Source organism: Scleropages formosus, chromosome 8, assembly GCF_900964775.1.
Source record: "Scleropages formosus chromosome 8, fSclFor1.1, whole genome shotgun sequence".
Classification (NCBI taxonomy): Eukaryota; Metazoa; Chordata; class Actinopteri; order Osteoglossiformes; family Osteoglossidae; genus Scleropages; species Scleropages formosus.
In genome coordinates, this window is record NC_041813.1 from 265,999 (window position 1) to 290,514 (window position 24,516).

At 39.0% G+C, this 24,516-nt stretch overlaps 1 protein-coding gene across 2 annotated transcripts; it reads right to left on the bottom strand.

The window, feature by feature from the left end:
• Positions 1–8,360: 8,360 nt before the first annotated feature.
• rab11fip2 (RAB11 family interacting protein 2 (class I)) lies at positions 8,361–18,125 on the bottom strand. Of its 2 annotated transcripts, none has more exons than XM_018738016.1 (6): positions 17,979–18,125; positions 16,797–17,191; positions 12,922–13,322; positions 11,835–12,195; positions 11,256–11,331; positions 8,361–8,766 (listed from the first exon to the last, which is right to left on the bottom strand). In XM_018738016.1, exons 2-6 carry the CDS (start codon positions 17,147–17,149, stop codon positions 8,545–8,547), a joined length of 1,413 nt encoding a protein of 470 aa, XP_018593532.1. In that variant the 5' UTR covers positions 17,150–17,191; positions 17,979–18,125; the 3' UTR covers positions 8,361–8,544. The 2 variants fall into 2 exon arrangements, with proteins under 2 accessions (XP_018593532.1, XP_018593533.1); XM_018738017.2 differs by lacking the exon at positions 17,979–18,125 and adding an exon at positions 17,791–17,866.
• Between the last annotated feature and the right edge of the window lie 6,391 nt (positions 18,126–24,516).

Genomic DNA, 24,516 nt, shown 5'->3' on the forward strand with positions numbered 1-24,516 from the left:
CAGCACTCAATCCACTATTAGCACAATCAGTTGCCAAAATACTGTGTTCAGTCTTAGATCCCTTTTTTACTAAATGAGAAAACATTTGATTTTTGTAATACCATATTTACATCCTAAAACTAATGTAGGGTATTGCGTTCATAACTTTCTGTGGATTTCTATAACAACTTAACATCTTAAAAAATAATTAATATTAGTAAAGGGGTCGACTATTGAAAGAAAATACTGAGGTCACAGTTTCCATTCCAGTCCTTAAGACAATAATGCGATAACATACTGTATAGTAAAAGGCCTGTGTAATATGTTTTAGGTAAAAGCAAACACAGAAAGTTGACTTCAGCATAAACTGAGGCATTTCTGCTTCTTCATTGCTCAAGTTTTTATAAGTAATCATTATTTCATCCAGAAAAACAGAAAGAGTGATAGCCCTGGACTTATCCACCTGTGAACGTCTTTACGTTTTGAGTGGTGAAATTGGACTCATATCTCATTCTAAATTCATTTAACTACAAATAATATAACTTCACATCTTTCTTTCAGCAAACCCCCTCCCGCCGTAGCTCCCACGGTGCTACTCGGCCAATCTGAGTTTGTCTTAGAGGTGTCAGACTTTCTGAACCCCAAATCCATGATCTAGGATGATCAAAGATGCACGTCCAGTTTAGGGAAATTAAAGAAACCGATGAAACAAGAACTAGTTTCAACTTGCCCAAATTTACATGGAATTATTGAGCTATTTATTTATTTATTTATTGAAGCTGTTGACACTTAATAGGCATTTCACTGCAAGAACTTGTTAAGACACGGCAAAGCGCTACGGAGCCCATTAGATAGACTTTCAGCGACTGATATGTTTGGAATTTAAAGTTGTGTTTTGATACAAACATCGTTTAATTGGTCACCTGTGATATGCGGGTCTGCAATGTAGAGGCATACATTTGACAAGGAGCACAGTAACAAAGGGCAGGGACACTAACCACGTGAAGGGTTACCGTAAGTGTGTTCAGTGATGTGTGTGACAGCACTGGCAATGGTACCACAAGTGTCCATGGCAGCGGCAAGCTGATGGCAACAAGACCTTGCTCTCTTTCAAAGTTTCATTCCACTATTGGCAGGAAACCGCTCCAGCGGAAGTATCACCGAACCAATAGCGAAAATGCGGCATTTTCATTTAGCAGACACTGGACTCAAAAACGACGTACAGTGATTACTACAATAGTGGTTTGCTGACACCATCATCCAAGATGACTTGCAATGCTTGATGCACTGAACTGAACATCCTACAATCACTGACCCATCTCTACAGCACAGCGTAACACAGACACACACACACACTATTTTAGATGTAGATTATTCAGAATTAAAAGTTCACCCGCAACACATCTTTGAACAGTGAGAGGAAAGAAACACCAACATAGGAAGAAAGAGCAAACCCCATGCACAATGAGCAGGGATCAAAGACACCAGTGCTACCTGCTGCACCACCATGCCATACCCACCAGCTAACTAAAAACGACAAGTTTTCCTTGGCTTGAGCGAGCCATGCAATAACTTTTCATGTAGGATGTTTATTAGGATGGGGGTGCGGTGGCGCAGTGGGTTGGACCGGGTCCTGCTTGCTGGTGGGTCGGGGATTCGAGTCCCGCTTGGGGTGCCTTGTGACGGACTGGTGTCCTGTCCTGGGTGCGTCCACTCCCCCTCCAGCCTTACGCCCCGTGTTGCCAGGTTAGGCTCCCGCTCCCCGTGACCCCATATGGGACAAGCGGTTCAGACAATGCCAGTGTGTTTATTAGGATTTTTTGTTTATTATGATCATATTATAACACGCTATTGGATTGTCTGCAAATACCGGAGGCACCGAGAAGCACAGCAAATTCCTTGTGTGCGTCAGCACACCTGACCAATAAAACTCATTCTGTTTATTTTCACACATTTCATCTAACATTGTATCTATGTTCAAAATATAGTCACTGCCATGTTTGGTACACTCCTACATGCCTACAGTCAATGGCCTGCAGAAACTTACCTTATTATTTTATCCATTCAGTCCTGGAACTTCAAAATTCCAGAAATCTTACGTGCTGAATAAAATATAGCAGTTAAACTAAAATAGGAATTTAAAACTTGTAAAACTCCTGTGAAGCCATTAGTTCAGTGTGTGAATATTATGTGTGAAATTTGTTTTTGTTTGTGATTTGTTTTTCAGGAACCAAAAAAGGATAATGATGTGCGTTATAAATTTAAGCCTAGACAGATATTAGAAATGGCAGCTAATGCAATATAAAAAAAAAGCTATGCTAGAATTATTTTCTTAATATTGGAAATATACACACACACAAATGTAAAAACGAATCTCTAAGGTGTGTATATGTGTATGTATATATTAACACACCTTAGTGGTTCATTTTTGTATCTTAAAAATCAGAATCTCACCTGACGGTTGCCTCTAGCAGTGACAAATGAGATCATTATTAGCAGTGAGTTCTGTTGCAAATTACTTTTCACACCATGTTTCCCCTTTAATGAGTTCTTTCCCAAGGCTTGAGGGGGCAAGAAGAGATTAAGGGTGGAATGTGAGCTTGTTTGACACCAATAACTTGATGGAATAACAAAACACTAGTCTGCAGTTTGCTTGGCGAGTCTCCTCATGTTTCATAGCTGGTTTACAAGTAAGTAGCAGACACGTGCTGAGAAGTCGGTGAAATTAGAGTCCCCTTGCCAAGTCAATTAAGTATTTTTTTCCCACCACATGTACAGTATGGCAGTTTGTTGCCAGGCAAGTTCAACCTGTTGTTAGTAATCCTATGATGCAGAAATGCCCAGAGGCCCCGTGACAAAAAGGAGTGCACTGAATTTTTAAAATACACTTCTGACATGATGCCCACAAAGCAAAAACACCTGCTCTTACAACTCCAACCACCCAAAGAAACAGTCAGCTCAGTAAAATTGTGTGGATACCAGCTTTCCTTTATTTTTATACCTTCCTACGGTGAAGAACTTCTTAGATTCTTTAGTAATTTACCTGATGGATGATTAAGCAGTTACATATTAGCGAAGACCGCATTTATTATGAAGTAAATAAATAGAGCCACGAATAAAATACACAACTCTTTTGCCGCTCAGATCAGTTAACCGTCAGTGACAAAAAGCTCACATTCCACCATTAATCTCTTTTTCTTCCAAATATCTTGAGCTGTGTGATTTTTAAGATAGTAGTTATTGAGCTGAAGATAACTCCACACATTTCTTCCTTCTCATTATTTTCCAGTCATTGTAGAGTTGATCTGAGACACGTGGCAGCGTCATGAACAATGGAAACAATGGAGCTGATTTGCAGTCCAAGCACCACACCTGACACCCAACTTGTTGGAGAGATACAACATACTTGACATCTGTCTCATGTTTGGGTACTTTATATGTGAGGCAGATGCCTCTAATACACTATTGAGTTCAAAAGTGCTTCATCCATATTTCCCGAGCTTCACCTGATTGCCATGAGCGCGTGACACTGATCTGACACGGGCCGCTTGTCCGACACACGTCTGTTTAAGTGCTCAGGCACGAAATCCACTGGGAACCAGTGATCCAGTGCTTTCTGTCACTTCTGTTTTACTCACTAAGTGTTATCTTTCAAAGCACTTCTTTTGTTATTGTTTTGCTCAAGTTACTGAATATCATAAGGTAGGATACTTTGTAACAATGAAAACCCAATTTAGCATATGCTTCAGGGACGCGTATCATTTAGCCTGTGCTCATTATTTCCTTTATTACACATTTAAATATTGCATGTGTCAGTCATACTGCAACATATTGCCCTCAATTGGAATTAAAATAGTAACTGATGTTTTCCCTTGCCATAAAGTTATTCATATAAAATAAACAAATTTGACATCTAACTTTTTTTGTAAGTTTATCACTTTTTTTCCTCATGATGAAAAATACCATATTTAGGGCCATGCTGTGAACTTTATGAACAACTTGATATCAAGTTCATCTGTGAATGTTTTAGTATTCCCTATCATTTTAATCTTGTCCATTTAGCACTTTATTGCATAGACACGGTGTAAGCTAGAAAACAGATTTAATGCAAAAAAATCTCCAGATATTGTAAATAATTGCCAGAACTGAAATGCGCTGTTTGCACAAGTATTTATATTCTACTCTTGTTCCTTGTTGAGAATAGCTATTTACCTTTGTCTTGACAAAAGTGCCCACATTTACACTGTGGGGCTCCTTTGTCAGGCAGTGAATCTGAAGGCAGGATAATGAAGACAAGAGAACATCCCACAAAAGGCAGAAGAGGAAAAGGGTGCAAGACAATATCTAAATGCATGGAGACTCTAGTGAGCAAAAAATGAAAGGTACATCAAACCACCCAAACAGCACCTGGGAAGGTCACCCCTCAAAACTTTGCTCCAAACAAGACCATGTGAAAAAGAAACTACTCAAAGGCTGAAAAGCACTGATGCAGCTGTAGGGTTCAGTGTAAGAGAGTGGAGTAAAGGTGCAAGAGGCCACAATGTTAAGAAGTCTGCAAAAAATAAAGAACCATGTGCTGTGGGTTCAAATCCAGCTCAGCCTATGTGGAGCTTGCGTGTTCTCCTGGTAGAGTTTCATCCTCATACGTCATTTTCCTTCCAAGCACATTACAGATCAACTGATGACTAAACTACCTATTTCTGTGTGTGTGTGTCTGCCTGTCTCATTGATCAGCTGTATAAGTGGGTAAATTATTCTCAACAGCAATGCAGGGTATCTAGCAGCTGGTAGCATAGTAGTTAGAGCTGCTACTTTTAGACCCAAAGGTCACAGGTTCAAATCCCCCTCCAGCTCTAGTATCCTTGAGTGAGGTACTTACCCTAAACTGCTCCAGTAAAAGTACCCAGCTGCTGAAATGGATAAACGATTGTAAGCAGCATTAGAGGACAGCGTTAGCTGAATGAATAAATGTAAATCAGCTTGGACAAAAGGAACAGCCGAACACGACTTGGTAAACATTACTACTGAGAAACAAGGTAAATGCCCTGGAAAAGCCTAGAGTCTTGTCCTTAACTCCACTGAAAATCTGTCATACTTTGAAAAGTACAGCCCAGGGGTGTTTGCAAGGAGACTCGGCAAACATTTATCCTACCCAGTGGACTCAGCTAGTACACAAGAATGGCAATAGATTCAAAGTTTCATTGCGAGGGAAAAAGGCGGGGAATCAATATTTATGCAAACAGCATATTTCCATTTTAACCTTTGTTTATGATATCAACAGAGACAAAAATAATATACTGTTAAATATTTTCTGTCTGAGCTAGTAACGCTTCAATAAAACACTAACTGGAAAAAAATGTGGCCGTATCATGTTGTAAGCACTGTGCAGCATTAAAAATGTTTGCACTGTACATCTTGGAGGATCATTATATGACAGGTGGGTTGCGCACAACTATAAATGACAAAAGAAAGAGAAAATTTATACATATATACAGTGTGTGTGTGTATATATATAATTGTATCAAAAAAGAAGAAAACAGCAAATGAAAATAATTACTGAAATCTAACACATGCAATTCATGGTTTGGAGTCTACTTTCATTGCTAGTGATTAATGCTCAACACATCTAGTAGCCACTTACATCTGTACTACTGAGCTCGACACACACTTTGTTTAGTAAAAGTAATTAAATCACTCTATCGATGTGCTGGGCCAGAAAAAAGGGTCCAAATTACTATAAATGCTTTGTGTTTCCAAAGGCAGCTAAATGACTTGAGAAAGAAGCAGTTAAATCAGTAAAAAGAATATCCTCTCTCTCGACTCCAAAGGGTCCACACGAACATCTTGGTGAAAAAAAATGTCCTCAACTTAACTACTGTAGGAAAAACTCAAAGTTTTGCTCATTTGCCTCCCAGTGACCTGGTCTAACAGGGCTTTTTGTAAAGGTCCAAGTGACCTTCCTCAAATCTAGCAAAAACAAAATGATTCCTTACTGACCTTTCTTTTAAGGCTGCTATTCTCAGACTTAGTCTGGAGGTCTACTATACTGTATATGCTGGTTTTGTTCTGGCCAAGACAACATATCTGAACAACCAATTAAATTAATGTCACCATTTAAATAAGTGCAAAATTAGGTACAGAAAAATGTATGTATGGAGTGAAAACTTATGAGTTTTGATTAAATTTAAAAACAGATATAGCCCATATAACGTATAACTACCAAGGCTAAAATATATTAAAATATCAAGTATAAAACAGAAATAAAACTGGAAAGCATCAACACAAAACTCAAACTTTTAGAAACCTTAAAACATGTAGCACCACAACTTGCTCCTATCAGATACACTCAAAAAACTGCTCTCTTCCCAGTCTTTATTTAAAATAGCCTTTAACTGGTTTAACTGGTTGCACCTATGGCTTGATTTCATCAGAATCTTTTCCAAGGTGTGACTGCCATTCTTCATGTCAAAATATTAAAACACACTGACGTTTTGGAGGTTGGAATTAAACACATTATGAAGTGTAGCCTCCACCCAGCTTTTACTGGTCTAGGCTTCCCATGTCTGTCAGGGTGTCTCACCAGCTGCTTTATCCAACACACCTCCAAGTGCAGATGAGCTGACAGTTTACCATCTTTCAGTACCCTACCAGAACATAAGGCCCCAGGATGAGTAACAAAATTAACATTGACCTTCAGGCTAAGGCGATATGGTACCAGGTACACATAAGAGTTCATTTAAATTTGAACATGATGTTTGTTATGGTTAATCCATGATCACTCAAGTTCAGATCACGTGAGCACTCAAGTCTCTCTGTCATCCTAGTCATTTAGGTGCACCTCTCAAACCTTGCATTAATCATTTCCAGGAAAGCTTTGCACAGTATGCAAGTACTCAGAGCATCAGTAAACCCAATTTCCTGCCTTCCATAGAATTTATTTTCATAGTTGCTAGTATATCCCATCACCTTCGACTAATTTGGCAAGTGTGACCATACCAGAAGCAAAAGGGTTCAGAAAACTCACAACCTTCCTCTAAAGCAAGACTGCGAGTTAGTCTACAAATAACACCCATTTACAATTTATTTTTAAAAAAAAAAAAAACCCAGAAAGTAGGCATATATTCCGGAAAATCCTTAATGACGGAGAAATTACAAAATTTTACAGTATATACTACTAATTACATTGCAGTGACTGGGGGGGATACAATTTTTACAAGTTGCAAAAGTCATAAAATCCAAAAATGGTAGGATTGAACCAGACCATACTTACTGATTACACTGGTGAGCAGAACTGTACCTTCTGAATGGTATCATGTGCAAACAGTGCACTTGCAAGTGAACAAAGCACACTTACCTGGACTAAGTTTTAAAGGTCAGCTTGCTGGCTCTCAGACCGAACTACATACACTTGAGATGGTTTAGGAGTTCTTGCTTTACAACAGCACACTTACATTCAAGTGCAATTTGTATCCCTTAGTCGATTGCATGCTCACTACAAAATGTTTGTTTTCTGTATAAAAAAAAAAAAAAAACCTCATTACCATGACTACTAAGCTGTTCGCTCCATGTTTTTTTTTTTTTATACTTCATCATACTCTCTGCTTCTGTTCAAGTGTTCCCTGACAACTTACGGCACTTACTACAAACCACTGGTTTTTTTGCGGTGCATCTCTGTCTAAAATAGCAGAAGACCTTGGACTTAGGGATGAATGCAGTAACTGAAGGCAAGTGCCTATAGGAGGTTCAGAGAAGTTAAAATTGTTACACCTACCTTCAGTTTATACATTTCCAGGACGCTTGGCTGGCTAACAGGTTCCAACTTCATATTATCTGGTGAAAGAGAGGCACTATATTCAGGAGTTATGTTATATTACTAATCTGGTACTTGATGTGAGAGAGGCCACTTGCAGCCAGACTCAGGTACCATAAGTACAGTTGCATTAAAAATTTCAGAGAGTCCAGGGAATCATATCTCACATGACAAAAATGCAAACCAGGCAATGAATCTAATAATAAACTCAACAACAAAGACAATCAGGTATTATGGCTATTAAAACAACAGTGAAAAAGATTCAAGAGCAAAAAAAAAAAAAAAAAAAACACAATTTTCACTTTAATCAGGAGCCTACTAACAACAAGAAATTATACTGTAGGTTCAATATAATTCAGAATTAAAACTAGATTATTGTGCATCAGAAAACAGATATTAAATGAAACATGCAATTTATGTTGTGCTGTAAGGTTTACGAGGTTAAAACTACTCAAAAATCATTCACACTCGAAGAAGTAGAGATATTTAGTTTATTGTACAGAGCAGGTATAGTCTTGTTCAATATTCCTTAGGTTTTCCTAATTTGATAATGAGGAAATATAAAAACATTAACATGTGCAGTGTTTTTTAATCAATATTTTCTGTTAAGAAAACTGATACTGATACAAAGAGCCTTGTCAAAACAAAAATCTAGTTTTAAAATTCTAAAGATTTCTAAGATTTCTATTCAGGTGTTCTGAAAGTCATTTGGAACCTTATTTAAATTTAAGATTCTGACTGGATTAATCTTTTTTCTATTTGGGAAATTTTCCTGCTTTCTTCTTCGGCTCATAAGGCTTCCGTAAAATACTGGGCGTTTCTTCCATGACTCGGACGAGCAGGTCATCGATGTAGTCCTCTAGCTCTCGGATGTGAGCATCTTTCTTCTTTACCATTTCTTTCTGCTTAATCAACTCCTGAACCACCTCAGGAAAGGACATGCTGTTGTATGAGGCCAAACAAACTTGTTTTGCATCCTAGAGGAGATAAACATGTAATCATGTCATGCCTTTTTCCACACAATTTATGCAATTTAAAACACTGGTAAAACTACATTCACTCAAGGTGGATACCTGAAATCAGTTTTACAACCATTTTAGAAGAAAAGGAAAAAAAAAAAATCAATTAAAAGAAAAAATGTTCAGTTAAGCATATTAATTCCACTGATCTCAAATTTGAACTAACAAAAAAACCATACTACCTGAATAAATGCCCATTTTAGACATTTCAAATCAGCTTGTTTATATGCGTGTGTGTATATAAAAATGTGAAACAGTGTTTATGATCTCATGCAATTCTTTCCAGTCAGTTGCAATTAAGATTAGTACAACTGTTACCTCCAAGAGTTCAGTAAAATCATTTTTTCTTACAAAGTGAAAGAAACAACTTGTTCTCCTTATTCCTGGATCCAAGGACCTTTATTTACTATTCAAGACAGGATCTTGGTGCAATGTTCCCCCAAAATAATATATGCAAAGGTCATAATTACAACCGAAATTCCAAAATAGTTGGGACAGTATGGAAAATGCTAATAAAAACAGAAGGGAGTGATTTGTAAATTTACCTTCACTTGTATTCAGACAAAAACAGTATATAGACAAGATATTTGATGTTTTACCTCAACTACACTGTTTTTTGAAGATACATGTTTATTCTGAAATTGATACCTGCAACATGTTGCAAAAAAGATTGGGGCAGGGGTAGTTAAGACTAATACCAATGAAATGCAATGATTGTAATGTAAATGTAATAATTTTAATCATATCTACAGCCTGCAGTTTTATGTAGGCAGATCACTAGTACAGCAGTTGACTTTGGTCTGAAGACTACCCTGTAGGTGTAGGTTAACATTCAAAGTTACTAAGCTTTAAAATGCAAACACTTGCAAATTCTTTAAAATTGCATTGAGAACAGGAAGCCCAGTTAAAGAAATGAGATAAATCATGTCAGTCTTTAAAGACTTTAGCACAGGTTTCTGTTAAAGGCATGATATCTTTAGTACTGAAGAATAACTTTTCAGCTCAAATATTTTCATTCCTGCTTTATTATTTATTTATACACACACCTTTAAGCAAGGAATGCAGCTGCATAATAAAAAAGTGGCAAAGTGGTGATTTTTGTGGCCATTTTTCATAATCAACGTGTTTGCAATAAAAAAAGACTGGAACAAGGGGGGATGTAAGGTTAACACTCGAGTTGTCTCATTACTGCTCTAATGAGCAACTTTCCTTTGCTAGTATTAGACGAGCTACTTGTACATCTCTTGTCCACCCTTCAGCGCTTAATTAGGGCCAGAAAGCGACAGGGCTGCCATTGGAATCAGCGACGCTCCATTTGGAGCGCGCGAACAGACGTCAGCCCAGATACACAGAAGAGCCACAAACACACTTTCCAGGACTAAATGCTAGTTCAAGGGCAAGTGTTGACAAGAGGCAAAATATCATTATCATTTGTATTACTTAAATAATCATTCCGCTATACTGCTCACATTGTAGATAATTGCTATTCCTGCGCGATTATCTTAAGTTGAACTGAAATGAGAAAAAATATCTTTAACATAACTTTTTTCCATTAAATTAATGTGGATTTTCTAGTTAATGAAGACATGCTTTTTTTTTTTTTTTTTTTTTTTTAAACTTTTTAAACTCTTAGGTAAAGCAATTTACACATATTTCATAGCCTTGCACCAATTACCATACACACACACACACACATATATATATATATGTGTGTGTGTAAAAATGTAATAAATTCTGTAACCTGAAAGGACAATACTAAACTTCACAGTCTAAATTATGAATAAATAAAAACGATAGCCATTGTTAACTGTTAATTAGATAAATGGCACACTTATAACAGAATATCAAATATGACATGATTGTAGAGTTTTCATCGATTGTGGTGTCTAGCTAGACCAAAGAATGCCCAATTAAAAGTTTGCGGTGTTTAAAAAAAGCATTTCTTTTTAAGCTCTTTAAAATACAAGAAAATGTCTAAACATCCATTTCACATTATCTGTCCAAACAGACTGCTAATTAGTGATGGAGATCACAATAAAAGATGTGCTCTTTAAGAAAGTTATTTAATGAACCATGGCATTTCTTCTCAAATTTGAGTCACACATTTAAGTGCCACTTTGTTGTTACTTATTGACAAAACTGTAGTAAAGGTGTTAAAAAACTGTTTTTTTTTTGGGACTGAATTTGTACTGCACTAAGACATATGATACAATTTCAAGTTTGACCAGTGACTGATTTGGAGTTATGCGAAATGCAAATTTGTCGTTTCAACATATATAACCAGATTTTAACAGAAAATCTCACTGTGTTAACTTTCCTAAGAACAAAAAGCTCAAGAAAGTTCATAAAAGCTGTCACTAAATGTCACAACATTTTTAAGCTTTCCGCTATGCACACAAACAAAGCACAAGAGCAAAATGAACAAGTTGTAAACAGTCTTAACTTACATTATTCTTGTCTTGATTTTCTTCATGTTTGGAAACGCCTGAATTGATGTCCTCGTGATTTTTAGGCACGTTACCACTACCAAAAATTATATCCGTAAATAAGTAATTCCACTCAATACAATAAACAATATATAAATAAGAAAACACATTTTTCTCAGCAAAATTCAGTACTTCATTGTTCCTACTTAAAACTAATTTTTTCTTTAATTTGTAATTTAATCCTGACAATAGATATTTTTATATTTTGTAATTGTTTGTTTCCGTTTCTGGAAAAAACAGAACAAATGTACGAGAAATAAGAAGAAAAAACAAAACAGGCTCAGAGTTGTGGCACAAGTATATAAAAAAAGAGTTTAAGGTAAGAACAAGTCTATTTCCTGCCAAGGAAAGTACAATGGAGGTAGACAAGTGCAAACTGAGACACAAATACTAATGAGCTAATATACATCACTATTAAGCAGGAGCCAATGAGAGTCTGTGTGAATCTGACTGTGAATTTCAGATTTTCAGATGACATACCAAGGATTTTTTTTTTTTTTTTTTTTTTTTTTAAAAAAAGCAACTTTTTTTTAAGCGTACCTTGTTTTGTAGTGTTGAATGAAAGGGTTGGTATCACCTGATGCATCACTGCTGAAGGGGTTAGGGCAGCGAAGATCGCCGAAGCTGTCAGATCGACAGTCACTGTTCACGCTACGGCCGTCCTTTTTCCCTGTCACTCGCTCCAGCAGACTGACCTTCTCCTTCTTTTCCTTCTTGTCCACTTTGTCCCATGTCATTGACCTGTCGCCCTCAAAAGGGTTGTGATTTCGTGGCAAAGTGGCATACTTGTGTGGCAGGGCTTCAATAATACCAGCAAAGGAGTCGCTGTGCACTTGACTCGCCTCTGCTTTACACTCTGGTACTTCACTCTGGGAGCGCTTATGAGGGGAGAGCGTGCGGCCTGTGAAAACAGTAACAATATTTACATTTAAAACGTTTCTTCATGCTAAGAAACTGGTACCTCGACACATCTTGAAGCTTTCCATTTTCGGTTTGTTACCTGTATCAGTATTTATTATTTATTTAATTTTATGGAGTAAGAAAATGCTTAACCTCACTCCTAATGAAAACAGATTTCAGTAAAATGTTCAGTATTTATGTTTGTTCTTTCAGAACAACGTTTTCACATCATAATTAATGGATTTATTAACTGTTCAAGCACTTTCTGCTAAAACATCAATCAGTAATTGTTTATCACTGGACATGAGCTGATTTGTGCTTAATTATTTGTCCGACCAATTGACCAACAAAAGTGTGTACAGTGTGTAGTGCTCATATATCAAATTTCATTGCACGACGTTTTTTAAAAAAAAAAAAACGAAACATATTTCTTCACCCAGAATTTAAAGAAGCCTCGTCTTTACTGTCCATCTGAGACAAGCCAGAGACTCGGGTTAAAGAAAGGAACACAGATTTGTTTCTTTCTTCGAATGATGTGAATCTGTGATGATAAACTTTGTTTACATCAGTTTGCTTCATACTGGCTTTTGCAATGAATTAACATCTTCAGAGTTAGAGTCTTTACACATTTCAATTAAATTTATTTGAATGTGAAAACTATATTATCAGAAAGCAAGGATTCAAAAAACACAGATTAAACAGAAATAGGCCCAGGCTCCCATCTTACCGCTCTCTTCAGTGACATTCCTGGACTCATTCTTGGGCCAGGAATGGATCAGGTCAGACATAGACTGGGCGGCTGAGAGCTTCTGTGGACCAAGCAGCTGGGGTCGCTTTTTCTTGGAATTTAGCTGAGTGTCTCCAGCGCTGACACCAGTGCTGAATGGGCTGTCGGCATCACCAAGTGTTGAACGGGGTACGATGGCAGAAAACGTGTCAGGGAAGAGTCCATCGTGCTTACGGCCCTTCATCCTGTCCTTGAGCTTGGAGAAGGGTGAGCGAGGCTTTTCCTTCACAGAAAGGTCAAACATGCTGGCTGTCATGTTATTCCTCATGAACTGGATGCTGACTTGGATCTGTCCTCTGTCCTTCCTCTTCTTACCTGGCTTGGATTCCAGTCTGAACCAGCTTACATGCATTACAGGAAAGAAAGATCCATAATGAACAGAACTTGTATATTAAATGTAATATTGGACATTACTGGGTGGTAAAATACCATTGAGCATTGGAACAAAATCTTAGCTTCAAAGAGTTATTAAAAAATAAAGTTACTGTGTTTTTGTCCTTAACAGAATAATTAGTTATTTCAATTGTTACAGAATTTGCTACGCAGATTACGAGCTGTACAAACCAGAAACAGTGAAGAACCTTAAAGAATAAACTGAGCTGCCTGACAAAGACACAACAGGCAACACAGCCAAAAACATGTGCGCTCAACGCCATGGAAGCGTTGCCCCACAACACAGCTACTGTCCCTGGTTATGGGTTCACAGCGTCATTCAACGCTTAATCAACAAAGTAAGCATGGTATAAACAGTCTTTAGGAAGATTCAGAAATTCCAGAAGACAAATTTCCTGAACTGCAGTATGTGCAAAAACTTAACTATGTTCTGTGCAATATGACATGAAGAACAACATCCCATTACACTGCCAGTCACAACCACCGATAGAACTGTCAAGGTAACCAAACTAACAGCCATTGGATACAAGTGGGCAGTTGTAACTATAGTAATACAGGGTAAAAACCTGGCTCAAGGGTAGTACGGCAGCAGGTGGCATATGAGCCCAGGTCCTTTTCAGTCCTTATATGATGTACAACAATTAACTCAGTTATCTGAATAACTGTGATGCATTGGGCTCTTTCAGACAACAAGGCTGACTCAAGGTGTGTGTGAAAGGTGTATTTTACTCGTGGAATTTACAGCAACTAGTAACAAATATACCATAAATACAAAGTATTTCAATACTGAATATGTAGCATATTTAATAACATGAAAACCCTTACACTAGCATCAATAAGGCTTTAATCTCATGATCGAACGAAGATCTAGTGTCAAATATTTAGTACACAGCGTCTCATTGTCACGCATAAAAATACCTTTTATTTTGCTTTTTTAATAATCGTAGCTGATGCATTTTTTTTTTGACCGAGAATCTGTTTCATCCCCATTAAGATTAAGTGTTCATTCAATGCCCTCACAATGGGAACCTGCCAAATGAGGTGATTTCACGGACGGAATTAGCTCCGTTAGGTGAGGGATGGATGTAATTTGTTTTATTTGTTACTTTGCAAGTGATGTGTACTAAGAAGTCAATCACCAAGCGCTCAACAGACTTCCATTGTTTTACAGGCTGCTTAGATTCTGTAAAAATGTCAGACGTAGCTACAGCAAATAAGAATACATGGAACAATTGTTTAACATTTTCATTAACTTCAAATCACAATCAACTTTTAAGAAATTGAAATGACTACAAAATATAACCTTTCCTGCACTGATGAAGGTGCTGCATCCCTGACAAACTCTTAATAATGCCTACTGTCACGCATCAGAAATAATACCACGTCAGGGTCACAGTGGTATGGAGCCTACCCCTGACTGGCTGGCTGCATGGCTAGGAAGAGGTGCACCCTGCCTTGGATGCCAGTCCATTGCCAGTCCTTCATTAAGTGCCCTGTAACACGATATGGCGACGTACCTGCACTCGCTCAGCTCTTTCGTACCTACTGCATACTGTACACTTGAAGTGTGAGTTTACTCCAGGTGTACTGATTTACATGTATGTTTATGGGGCAACATGGTGGCACAGCCAGGCTGCCCCATAAACAGGTAATTCTACCGCAGCAGCTCTGGGTAAGTACCTTACTCAAGGGTATTACAGGTGGAGGTGGGATTCAAACCTACGACTTATGGGTCCAAGGCAGTAGTTCTAACCACTACGCTATCAGCTGCTCCATGCACATGATACTGTATAAATGCAGTATTACTTGACATCTATTAATTTAGCAGATGGTTTTAACCAAATCAAAGGACTTCAAGAGTGTTATCGACCAAAATAACTTATCAGCCTAGCCCATTTAACAAATGAGTTGCTGAAGACCAACATATAAGCCATACTAGCCGGTAAAATGAACAGAATATCACTACGAACTAACTAAATAGGTACAACCTAACTAGGTAGCCAATGAGAAGGTATTACCATTTTGTAAAAGGAACTGTTTTACTGAACTTTAGCCGAACGTCAGCATGAGGGATCCAGGACCCAAGGCACTTTTACCACTTGTCTGAAACACAATGTTATTTGTTTAAGTCAGAACCGTAGATAAGTTTTAGAGTAGGGGTAGAACTTGAAAACAGATTAGCATTTCAAACCTTGATTTAGGGCTTATTGAAATTATTATTAAAAGCATAGTAAAATATGTAATGTTTTAAATAAGCTGAACCTATACTGGTCTTAACAGTAGAAGCTAGCAAACAAAACACTGCACATTCAATTCGATAACATTACGTTTCACCTTGATGACACAATAACGCAAAAAGTACAGAACAAACAATTATACACATACCATTGTACATGTACTATTCCCATAACACAATGTTTCCTCAGGCCATCTACCTCATGAGCACCTAAATCTCTCCCCTAGAGAGTAAACCGTGCAATACATAATGCTATTTATATTTATAACTATCACATATCTCTTACTCACACTCCCTTGCATTTGTATCTAGTGACTATTTTTGTATATTGGGTACTTTATATTTTTTAAATATTTTTTATCCCTTGCTCACATGCTCTATCTTCTCACCTGTCTTGTCACTGTCATTCTGTCTGTGCTGTGGTAGTTCCTGTCACCAAGACAAATTCCTTGTATGTGCGAACATACTTTGCAATAAAGCTTGTTCTGATTCTGATTAAAAAGTACTCTGTTTCTACATGAAGATGACAAGTATCTTCCTGCCTGCTAACACTTGTTACAGCTTTGATTTTCAGGTATAAAGAGTACAAAGGTATAAAGAATGACAATTCTCACACACACACACACACACACACACACACATTTTCAGAACCGCTTGTCCCATATGGGGTCACGGGGAACCGGAGCCTACCCGGCAACACAGGGCGTTCTCTCTGTTGAAATAAAACCTAATGCCTATATGCACCAATTGAGTTGGATGTGCCAAATGAAAGTGGTATCAACTTCAAAATTATCTAATTTTTTTCTGTCAGTATCACTACAACAATAAAAATATTTTGCCATGACCTTCTGAATTTTTTCAATGAATATGACATGGAATTTGTGACATCCAGTTGCAAATGGATTACTTTGACTGCTGAGTAACACAGTGAAAAAAAGTTTCTGCTGTGCTGTAAGTTTGCATTTCATTCATTCATTCATTCATTCATGTTCAGCACCACCGGCTTGTAGTTAATGGGACTTTTTACATCATATTCAATCTGCTTTGTGTAAATTCCACTTAAAGAGTTTGGTGACATAGACTTGATACACCAATGAGACATACTTACAACCGTAAGACAGACAGACAGACAGACAGACAGACACGCAACATCTTTCAAATAAAGGACAAGACTAAATGAACTTACTCTGTTCTTCTTCTCTCTTTGTTGTCAAAAATGTCATTGAGGTTGATGGTCTTCTGGCCCAGAAACTTGTCCATTCCCACCAGAGACCTGTGCATCACGATGAGACAGAGTTCGTGTATTTCTGGGTTGCCCTCGAGGAGGAGACCGGGCAGCTCGAAGGAGGCCTCCTCTCTCCACACAGGGTTGAGCGTCTTCTCCGACACGGACGTCGAGTACTTCTCCTTGCCCAGCTGGATGATGGCGTAGGCGTCGTTGGTGCCATTCTTGCCTTTGGGCTGCAGCTCTTTCGCCTGGAGGACGGTGGCTTGCACGTGGGTCGGGAACCACTTCTGCGACTGTTCCGAAAGCGACATGATGATTTTCTTCCCTCGGCCCACGCTCGTAGGAACCGGTAGCTGCCGGGGCCGACACGAGTGACGAGGAAGGAAGGAAGCAGAGCAACATCTCAGCGCACTGGGGTTAGGGTTATGTTAGGTTTAGGTTTATAGGGTTTAGGGTTAGGCAGCTTCTGACAAACAACGACAACTGAACTGAAGCGAGAAAGGAGAAGCGCTGACTCGGGACACCCACCGCACTGACTCACTCATCTGCTCAGGATGGCCACACATGATGACGACGTGGAATTAACATGAGTGATGATCATGCGTGAGAGTACAGAAAAAAGTAGGAGGACTAAGACTAAGAGAGGCTCTTCTTGTCCATCCCAAACCAAAAAGGAGCCGAGGAGGAGTCAGGAGAAACGCCGTGTGTCCCGGACCGAGTGAGACTGAGAGAGTGTCTGTCTGTCTGTCTGTCACTCACTCACTCACTCACTGACTGAGTGAGTGAGTGAGTGAGTGAGTGAGTGAGTGCGGCGGCGGAGCTTGAAGGCTTGACTCAAGTGACACACAGACAGCGAGCGACACGACAGACATAGACATACACACACAAAACAAGAAGACAAGCCTGAAGTCAAGCCTGAGGCTGAAGCCAGCGCTGACACTCACACTGACTGACTGACTGACTGACTGACTGACTTGTCACTTCTTCGTCTTCTTCGGACCAGAGAGTGAGCAAGCAGCCCCCCTGGCACACAGTGAGTGAGTGACCGGAGCAGAAGAACTTCCCACCCAGGAAGGAAGGGGCTCTGACTGAGACACAAAAAAAGAAAAACGCCCCGCCGGCGGATAACTTTTACTTTACCTCGCAATTAAAGTTCGTTTCGAGCGCTGCGCTTCAGCAGAGACTCGGACTGTGCGCGAAAGTCGCCGCGGACGCGCATCTTCGCCGAGGAGCGCAGTCCCCGCACCTGCCGCACACCGAGCACCTCCAGTGCACTTCCTGAGCGCAGCCACGTCACTTCCTGCTTCTCCAGGTTGCGCTCGGTCCCGCGTAGTCCAAGGTCAGAGTTCAAGCCCCGCCCCCTCAGCGGTTGCCGTGGAAACGGAGGCTTTTCGGCCACGCTGCCATTTCCGGCGCGCGCTGCTCGCTCTCCGTCCGTCCGGCTTTGTGCTCCTTCCTTGTCCTGCTGAGCTTCTTGAACCTGTTCGCGGTAATACTGTGTGCACGTTTATTTTCCCTCAAACAAAGACCTCGACTGGAAAAAGAGGCTGATCGATACATGATGATAAAATAATAAGAAAATGATGTCATTCATTGCTCTTTCTCACTCGTCTGTGTGGTTTTTCAATTAGGAAAAATGTAATTTTACCTCCTCCTGTTTCAAGCCAGGAGACCCTTCCTTCCTTCCTTCCCAACCTTTAAATGATCATTTCACATTTGTTGTCACTCAGCTTGAGAGTCCAGAGAATGATTATCATCATGTGTGTAAGTGGCCGGGCCAGGGCCCAATGAATGATGATGATGTGGGACACACTCACTCACTCACTCACTCACTCACTCACTCACTGTCAGCTTTTCTGAAATTTTCTGTGAACCTTTTCATCAAATCTTTCTCAATAACGTTCTTTATACGGGCAGTCGTAGCTGCTGTCACAGATCAGGATGGTGTGCGTGTGGGTAAAGCCTCTCGTGCTGCCTCGAGGAAAGGACTGAGACTGAGAGCAAAAGAAGGGTGGGAAACTACTAATAAGGGTCTCCGTTATTACAGCCAAATAGCTGCTTTGCTATTATTTTCATACAAACATCTGCTGTGCTGTGCTCTATATTGCTCTTCAGCGAAAGGTCTTCAGCATTGTTTCAGCATATTTGTTGTGAATAAAATCTCACTTTCAGGATGCAGTAAACATGTGTCATACATCACTGTTTTCACAGTTTTTCTTCTCATCTTTTCTTCCTCGGTGGCACACGCCCGTGTTCGAGTCCTCCGACGGGCTGCGGCAAGATGCCCGATGAGCGCATTGACTGATCCCATGCAGAGAAGATGAACCGATTAAAGGAAGCGTCCATTCGTACTGGCAGCAGCCACTTTGTCCAGTACTTGAAACAGGCTGTTGTAATTGTGCTAAATAAATGTTTTCCATGAATATGTTCTTAAATTCTGTGCTGGTTTCAGAATCCAGTCTGTGCTGTGTTTGCATCATCTGCCTGTGTTCACGAGTGTTTCCTTTAGCTGCTCTAGTCGCCTCTTCGAACCTGAATCTACAATCCCAAGACGTGTGTTTCAGGTGAACTGGTTGCTGAATTGCAGTTCTGATTTTAGTGTGCCTACTGCATGAACGAGTGTGTACGATCGCCGTGCAATGGACTCGCGTACCCTTCCGAACACCTCTCTTTTGGTATAGGCTCCGGAACACCGTAATCCTGCGATGAGTAAGTGTTTGTTCGTAATGGATTCACGGATGTGCTGAAATTGTCAAAGTCCTTGGAAGTGTAACACGTTCGTAATTTATATATTTGTAAGTTAGGTTTTCTGTAAATTTTAGAAAATGCACCCGCATGCTAATAATTTATGTTATATAACGCTCCCAGAAGTTGCTTAGCATTTTATTTAAGCCTTTCTTTAAGCAGAAACAACCACATATTTCTAACCTTTTTGCTATTTGCAACAGTTCACAAGCAGAGGCAGTTTACACTAATTGCTATAGTATGCACTGCTTTTGCAGTTAAGAAACATACCAGCAGCAGTGAACTGATTTTTTTTTTCCTTTTTCGGTTAAGTGGTTAAACTCATGTTGTTGTCCCATCCTTCAATTACACAGAATACTACATTTTCTTGAGTCACAGCTAAACATTTCCTCTGAAAATGAACTAACATTTGGTCTTCAGGGCTGAGATCATGAAACTTCAGAATTAACACATAAAAGCTATTACATTCCAATGTCACCTGTATCCATTTACTGTTCTCTTCTGATACAGTACGTGAAAAACTTCAAGTCATAAATCTGTACACAGTAATGCATAGTTTCAGTACAGTATCCAAAAAAAAAATTGTTGGAGGCTGTAAAGCGTTCAGTATACAAATGGAACCTGTATGGCACAGCAGGAGCCATATGTCAAAAAGTATTATGCATTGTCTTTATAGGTACTTTTCAAAGTTTCTCATTGTGGTCATCCAGATGTTTCAGTTTAAGACCTTTTCTTCAACACCAGATACCTTGTATTACATTTATTAAACTATTTTAATACTCTAGGCTGCAGGTTTGCCATCTGTTCAACCAACACACTATATATCAAGAAAATGTAAGGCTGAGGAAGGTAATCAGAATTTCAGTGATACGGCTAATATCTGTATTACCTCATCTTTTGTTTACGATCAATTTTTACGAAAAAAAGTCTGTTAAAGTATTAATTTAGAGGAAAGCTTTATATATAAACTTCACATAAAGTGTTGGAAATGAATATCATGGGCATGATATAAGACAATAAGATTCAATTAAAATAACAGAAAACAACAGAAATGCTTCAAATTGAACATTTTGAATAGAACACAAAATAGGACATATATTTGCAAAAATATGCAACTGTTAACAGTGCCTCGCTAATTTCAGGGAAAAAAAAATTCAAAATTGAATGGATTGTGCGGGAAGTGCCAGTAAGAAATGACACACATTACTATGGAATGGGAACAAGAAATAATTAAAAAATGTGCAAAAGGAACATGATCAGTGAATATACCTGTGATCTTTGGAAACAAATTAATTAGCTCCAGGCATAATCACGGAATGAAGAATTGCTTTAAAGCCTTTTCATTTATCAAAGTTTGTTTAGTGTCTAAAAAATTGTGCCTAAGTACTGTATATAGAGGGGTAAACTAAAAGTTGAGAAACAACAGCAATAGACCATACAGAACAATAGATATTATTCTGTGTCGGCCTTATCCTTACTTTCACTTTGCCTTTGATGTAAAACAATTGTAGACACCTGATATACTGTATGTGTCCTCGGAACGTCTGGTTAAATAGGGAGTTCAGCAGGGTAACGTGCTCGCGCTGGTATGTTTCTCTCTGATGTGCTTAGTAGGTGTGCACTAATACGACTGAACATTTTTAGAGGACAAACTATAGACTTTCACGTTGCTGATCCATTCGCTCATGTTACCCTGTGAGCTTGACAGTCCATCTTTTTGACAACTTGCTTTATACGTTGCTAAATCACAAATAAATTTCAGGGCAGAATTCAGAAAAAAATCTCTGCCTGTGAATTTGTTTCGTTCATTGATTGGAAGCAAAGTCTACGGTTCTTTACCCAAAAACTGCAGCTCTTGCATTTGTCACACTTTGTTAACACAAACCATACATAGAATACAATAGAACATACAGTATAATGTTTCACTTTTGTAAGCACACAATGTACTGAGACACAACACACTACTTGCAATACTGAGATATATAAAGTCATATACTGTATATATATATATATATATATATATATATATATATATATAGTCATATGAAGAAGACTGATCTCACTTGTGCAAGAAGCAAGGAAGCAAAAACTGGTCACTTCCTTCCCTTTGTTTTCTGTCTCCAACAAGAAATTCTGTCCATCTTGCCTCTGGGACAATTATTCTCTAGAAACATCAGACCGTGCATTACAATTTTAATCAAGGAAATGGTCGGTATCATACTTGAGGTTTGCAAAAATGTTGCCATGTGACACATCACCTGGCCAGATGAGGAGAAGGAACAACACGTTATCATCTGTGTGAAGCATAATGTTCCCATTTCCAGCTTCTGCATCTGTGAGGTTAGAGTATTCAGCTCAGTTTGAATTGGAGTGCAGATGTTCCCCACATGGTCTACATGAATTTGTTTAAATATCTGATGCAGTTTAAGGTGTATATGTATGAATATACAAAGCTGAATATTGATAAAGATATATACATATATATATATGTGTATACATACAACTTTCTGTGCTCTTTTCACAAATGTTTTCATACACATGTAAACGGCTTGCCTTGAAAGCAATCGGATAACACATTGCTGGACTGCTGTTTCTGTCATAACATCTGTTTCATTATTTGCCTCACCCACTGACCACCAGACTTATACAATACATATATTATGGTTATAAATATTTGTGTCTCAAAGATTTCTGTGACCGGTCTTCTTTAAAATTATTACACTGTGCGCAGTGAAACTGCTGTCTTGGGCAAATAATAATTTGGGAATAGCCTCAATAATCAAAGTAACTGAGTCAGAACATGCTCTTTGCATTTCAGAAATCTTATAGCCGGGGAGGCATGTGTCTTTCTTGCACTGATGTTCTTGTACAGTATATGTACTGTATGCACCACTGAGATGAAAGGTGTGTTGAGTACAGTACACTGCTAAAGGTACCACTTCTGTTAACCGCTACTGGTCCAGTGTTTAATAGTTGCGTGGGATTCCTGACGTGATTCTCTCAATTTGGATGGAATTCACATCAATTGTAACACAGTTACACTTAATAAAACACTTTGTAAGACTATCCACACAGTTCATTGTGAGCATGAAGACTGGTACATCCCTGCAAGATACTGATGTCAGATTTTTGGATACAAAGAAGAAGGTTCCTGATGAGAGCAGAAAGGTCATTTATACTGCAATTCAACAGGTTGTACAGTCTTGTGTCAACAAACTGAGCCTTATCTAAGTGATGAAAAAATATGTATATACTGTATATTTTTTAATATATATTGTTGTTTTTGAGGGGGGCGCGGTGGCGCAGTGGGTTGGACCGGGTCCTGCTCTCCAGTGGGTCTGGGGTTCGAGTCCCGCTTGGGGTGCCTTGCGACAGACTGGCATCCTGTCCTGGGTGTGTCCCCTCCCCCTCCAGCCTTATGTCCTGTGTTGCCAGGTTAGGCTCTGGCTTTGAGCAAGGTGTTGAGCCAGAACAGTGGGAGCCTAAACACCAAAATGTTTGAAGACATATCATTTGTTTGAAGAAGTATGTTGGTCATAAAAGAACATCATAATCTCTAATGCTGTCATCAAGGGCTCGTAGAGTTTCCATAACGTCTACAACTTGGCAAATCCAGGAAGTGATTAGCAGTAACAGCCTAAACAAGAATTTAAATTCTGTTTTCTGCTCGAAACGTTGTCCTTTCTTCTGCTTATTTCTACATCGCTTTTCCTGGTGAGCGTCACAGGGGCACCAGGCTGAGCAGGGCAGACCTTCTCTTTATGCAACAATACTCTCAAATACTTCCTGGGGATCATTCCCATGCTGGATCACAATATGTTCCGGGTCTCCTCTGGGGCTTTCTCCCAGTGGGGCGTCATTGGAAAACCTCTTGTGTTAGGCACCCAGGCAGTATTCTAACAAGATGCTCCAACCATCTAAATTTTGTTTCTCATGTCTCGGAAACGCGGTAATTCCACGGCCCTCCCTATTTGTGTTCCTGGGCAACCCTGTCATGAAGTATGAGCCCCCCCCCCCCCCCACCCTATCACAGAAACCAATTCCCCATGATCTTGTTTTGATGGGCATTGCCCAAAGCTCAGGTCAGGGGTGGGATGCAAGCTAAGGGATGAAACGCAAGCATTGTCTGAGGACTCAGCTCCTGCTTCTCCACCCATGTCCTGTGAAGTGCTTACAACACCGCAGCTGCTATACCGAGTCCTTAGCAAATCTTGCAATCCCTGCCTTTGTGTCTCATGAAAAGGTCCCTGAGATACTCACAGGGGGGACGCCTACATACGGGGAACCTACTTCTCCCAGGTGGAGAGAAGAACATACCTTGTCCCGGGTAAGAATCTTCAGTTCAGATTCAGAGGTGCTGACCTTCCTATATTTATGCTCCTACGACGAGGAGCTGAGGCTAAAATTTGAACTACTTTCGTGACTCTTTTCGTACATCAGTGTCAAAGAAACACCTGACCAATAAGAAACACAAAAACGTAACTACTACACAGCAAAAAAAATATCACTATACTCTTGAATTGTGATGTATTTTTATGTTTTAAAAATTTGTTTCAATTTATTTTACTCACATACAACGTTACATTTCAAGGTTAGTTGAAGGTTAGCTTATTGAAAATTCAATGTATTTAAAATATATCTGCATATCATCTACATCATTTAATATTACGAATGAAAAAAGTGTTTTATTCATTATACAAGGAACATAAGCAATCTTTGTATTCTTGGATATATTTTGTATATCAGCTATTGTGGTGATAGTGGAATGAATACTGTAAGAAAAATTGATTTTATCCATTCAGAGCTATCTGGGACAGTGAATGTCACCAGTGTAGGTCACCTTTCATTGTTACAAACATGATTAAATGATATAGTTCACCTTATTGGTCACATTGTGCAAAACTACTTGTCTGGTAAGGAATGACCTTTGCAT